This window comes from Centruroides sculpturatus, unplaced genomic scaffold (assembly GCF_000671375.1).
Source record: "Centruroides sculpturatus isolate CEXI.00-Female unplaced genomic scaffold, Cexi_2.0 scaffold2628, whole genome shotgun sequence".
NCBI classification, from domain to species: Eukaryota; Metazoa; Arthropoda; class Arachnida; order Scorpiones; family Buthidae; genus Centruroides; species Centruroides sculpturatus.
Window position 1 is genome coordinate 17,502 of NW_019386920.1, and position 4,593 is coordinate 22,094.

General features: G+C 32.0%; 1 protein-coding gene across 1 annotated transcript; it reads right to left on the reverse strand.

Annotated features, from left to right (window-relative positions):
- Positions 1–1,822: 1,822 nt before the first annotated feature.
- On the reverse strand, positions 1,823–4,380 carry LOC111615928 (protein toll-like). The gene has a single exon (XM_023357366.1). It carries the CDS (start codon positions 4,329–4,331, stop codon positions 1,845–1,847), a length of 2,487 nt encoding a protein of 828 aa, XP_023213134.1. The 5' UTR covers positions 4,332–4,380; the 3' UTR covers positions 1,823–1,844.
- Positions 4,381–4,593: the final 213 nt, after the last annotated feature.

The following is a 4,593-nucleotide window of genomic DNA, read 5'->3' on the forward strand; positions in this document are numbered from 1 at the left end:
TTAATATACGAAAGATCAAGTAGCCTAATTGTTATCTTAATATCTAAACATAGAGCGTACGGGGCTGCATTTTTAATCGTGTTTTTAATATATTTAATTTAAAATATATGCTATGGATCTCAGTTCAATACTGTTTTGCTTCTGTATACCACAATTTTTCTGATAATAACAAAGTTATTTATGTCTGTTCTGAATAGATATTTGAATTAAAATCACGCGACTTTCGTTCTAGACCGAAAGTTTCCATAAAGTTAATCGGGTCTCGACTTTAATCTATATAACAGCGTAAGGAAGGACAGACATTGGACAGACCACAGCGTAAATTTATACGGTAAATCTACGAGTTTTTGGAATTGCAGCTCAATGATTCAAAGGAAAAGGGCACAAAGGTACAATAGAAATGTAGATAACTTGTAAGAGTACACTAGTAAGAGACACACTAGTAAGAGAACAATGTTGTGACAAACACTCAATCAACATGTTTTTTTGTTACTTTTCCTGCTGATATATACTCGTATAACGAAGGGTTGCGAATATTAGTAAAAAAATGCTCCCAAAATTTTTACATTTATAGACTTTGGACACCTCAAAATGCGAAAAAAATTCGTGGGTTTTTTTATGTATTTAAAATTTCTTTATGTATTAATGTTAACGTGCGTGTGTTTGCAGGGATCACGATTTCGTTTATCCTGTTTGAAGCTTAATATTACGTATTCAAACATCCTGAAATTTTGCAGGAAAGTATGCTTATTAGGCAGATCGATGAGGTGAGGAGATAAAGGGGAACGTGTTTATCTCCACTAGGATCGGAGTGTGTGACCATCTTACTCGTTATTGGCTTTTATAATCTTTAATGAAATCCATTTCTACCCTGAAAATTAAGCTTTTTACTATTTTATAATAGTTAAAAATATAAAAACCATACTTATATATAGTGTGACCAGGTTACGCGAAATATAATTGTTCCTTCTCTACCAAACATTCACACTAGTTACAAATACAACTTTTATTATTACGTATAGTAAATTGTTTCTGCATCGAAGAGTAGCAACTTTAAATTTGTTGCGTCAGAAAATACACCTTTTTCGAGTGCAAAAATAAAACAATCTGATGCATTAAATTCAGTAAACTTGTGCAATCTCTCAATAATCCAGACAAAATTACTGATAACCAATTTCTTTCATAAATAGAAAATGTCCTTAAATTAAAAAATTTATCTCAAAAGTTTGTTTTTTAAAAAATTCTGAATGAAATTTGAATGAACACAAACAGCTTGATTTTTTACATCAAAACTGGAAATATTGCCTAGTTTTTTCAAAATATTTTGTTCTTTTTACGGATTTTGGATAAGGCGTAAAAAGTATCTTTTGAAAAAGCGTGTCGCAATTCTACACTACTTGCATTGTTAAGGAATACTACGTGTGCTCGGTGTCTGGTAGAGGTGCTATTATCGGTAACGAAATCGACTAGAACATGAGATGCAAGGTACCGACCGAATCCCTCAATGCATTACTCGTAGTTATACAGTGTTGGTAACAAAAATACGTCAATTTTTTGCCATTAAAAATTTTACTGTCGTTTTTGCCATTTACATACAAATTAAAATTTCGTTTAGTTATTTAATTAAATAATTACTTTTGTTTTAAATTTACTGATTTATTACATAATTAATAGTTATTATTTTACATAATGCATAATTAAAATTCACTAACAAAGCACAACATATTTCAATTATACAAAATCAATTACTGTAAAAACAAATACAAAATAACAACAATCGAAAGAAACTATTCATTAAAGCGTTCAAACTCGATGTATTAGAATTGCCGTAATTACAGAAATTGTCAGTTGTAAACGTTGTAATAAACCATTTCTTCATCTCTTGGCATTGATACTTTTTTGGCATTTCCTTTTTTACGACAATAAACGAAGGAAACAACAATAAGTAAACCTAATAAGATTAGCGAACTTAGAAAACCAACTGCGATTTTCCACCCAAAAGTAGAATTAACTTTGTCAGAACACACGTCTTTTGTAGAAGAAACAATCTCTGTCGACATGAAATAATCTTCTGGGATTTGCATGCATTCATCATTAGAAATAATTCTGGTGAAAGAGAAAACGGACCAATATCTTTCGCATGAAATTTCCGAGAAATCTGCGATTTTCCTTTTGTTTCGAAGCAACCAGTCTTTAGTGAATAGCGAATAGCAATCACAAGTCCAATTGTTTCTCGATAAGTACACCGTGAATTCAGCAGAAACGTCGATCAGATTCATTAATCCGGAAGGCAATTCGGTTAATCGGTTTCCATCTAACCAAAGAAATTTGATGTTCGGCAAAATAACATAATTCGGAAAATGCAATAGAGAATTGTTACTCAGGTGCAGACGAGTGACTTTGCTCCACGTCCGAGAATCCACTGTCAAGAATTCATTTATGTAATTATTACTCAAGTCGACGACTGTCGCATCTTCGATCAGAAATTCAGGTATTTTCTTTATTCCCTTTCCATTACAATCGACTCTAAGCTCGTCGTTTTTCGAGAAGCATTCGCAGTTTAGCGGACAATGGCTTCTAATGGAGAAGAATTGCGTAAAATTCAGCAATTTTCTTTCTTCTCCGTGACAATTCTGGTATTTTAAATCCGGAAAAATTTGTAATGAAATTTCTAAATTCGATTGAACAGTGCTGATGAAATGCAAAAGTTCTCCATCACAAGTTATTGGGTTTCGACTTAATTGGTAATTGGGTTTGTTGAATCCGTATTTCCACTCATCGATGTAAATAGTTTTTATGCGACAGAAATCCAAATCCATCTTAACGCGGTTCGGAGTGTAAATCGGCAATTTGACAGTTTCGAAAATATTCCATGTAAAATCAACATAAGTCAAATTGTATTTTGTCCAATTTAAATTCGGCCATTCCGTCAAACCCGCTTCACGCAAATATAGTTCTTCGAGTTTATTGTTGAAGTCGAAAGAAATTTTTCTGAAATTGTTTCCAGAAAGACGGATAATTCGTAAATTATTCGTTGAAAGAAAGATGTTTTTAGGTAAAAATGTCAGGCGATTATATGATAAATCTAATTCTTCCAGATTAAACAAATGTTGAAAAGAATTTTCTGGAATATTTCCAAGAGCATTTTCCTTCATACTGATTTTTTTCAAGTTGGAAGGTCCGTCGAAAATTCCATTCCGTAGTGTCGATAATTTATTCTTCTCGCAATGAAAAACTTCCAGATTTTTATTATTTTTGAGAAGATTGGATGGAAGATGCAAACGTTTGTTGGAAGTGAAAATAATCTTTCTTAAGTTAATGGAATGGGAAAAAAAATCTTCTTTGATTAAAAGAAAAGTAAAATTATAAGCGCGAAACTCTGTCAGATTGTCGAGTCCCTTCAAAAGTACAGAGCGCAATTCAGAGAATGTTCCAGAAATAGAAAGTATCCGTAAATTCGAAAGACCTTTCAACAAGTCTTCAGGAAAACTTTTTATTGGGTTTTGTTTCAAATTTAACTGTTCCAATGAAGTAAGATTTCGAAAGACTAAAGAATGAACGGTTTCAATTAAGTTGTTACTTAAATCCAGGGTTTTCAGATTATAAAGACCATGAAACAGTTCTTCTGGCAAAGTCTTTAATTTACCATCGTTCACTTGTAATTCAGAAAGAACTTTCAATTGTTGGAATGGTCTATGTGGAAAATGCATAAAATTATAATTCGTGATTTTCAAAGAAATCAGAGAAGAATCTCCGTCAAAAGTCAAATTGAATATGTCGAAAGTTCTTACGCCTTTAATTTCTAAATATTTCAGAGACGACATGTTTATAAATGATGCACTTTCGAAATTCAACGTTTCACTTTCGAGTATCAACGTTCCATTTACGAGTTTAAACCTTTCGTCTTTGGATTTTAAGGTGTGTTTTATGACGATTTTTTCGATGGCATAATTCGAAGCGAATTTTTCGACTACAAATTTCGCCAAGTAACAATCAGTAAATTTTAAATTTTTAACGTGTTTTACATTTAAACAACGCATCAATCGAAGGTCGATGGTTTCTTCCTCACTGCAAGTGACAGATAAGGAGTTATTGCCGATTTTTGCAAACGAATCTGATAAATGACACCTGTCGGCAGTCGATATACAAGAATTATTTAACGTGTTTTTCGAAACATATATTGTTTCTGTACCATTTATAAAGTGAAATTTTCCAATTCTGCCACATTTGTATATCGGCGGATTACAAGAGAAGTTTTCCCATTGGTCCCAGAAATCTTGGCAGCAATTTACTAGCGAGAATAGAAATGGAAAGAGGATTACCAACCTCATATTTTCCTCTCAGAGTCTTGTCGTTTCTTCTATTTTAAGTGAGACAAGAGTGAAATACACCAGCATTTGTTATAACAACCGTTACTTCTCGACTGACAAATAAACGGAATTAATTACGAAATTAATGAGAATAATTTGTTATTTTTTGTTCTTATCGAAGATAGTGATCACATAAATTTTGTTTAATTTCTTGTTATACTTCTCGGTCATATAGTAACAAACAATTCAGATTATTATTTAATAATTATTCTTACATATTTCT

Excerpts from the sequence above, each read along its gene's own strand:
- LOC111615928 (XM_023357366.1), bottom strand. The coding sequence starts at position 4,331 with ATGAGGTTGGTAATCCTCTTTCCATTTCTATTCTCGCTAGTAAATTGC.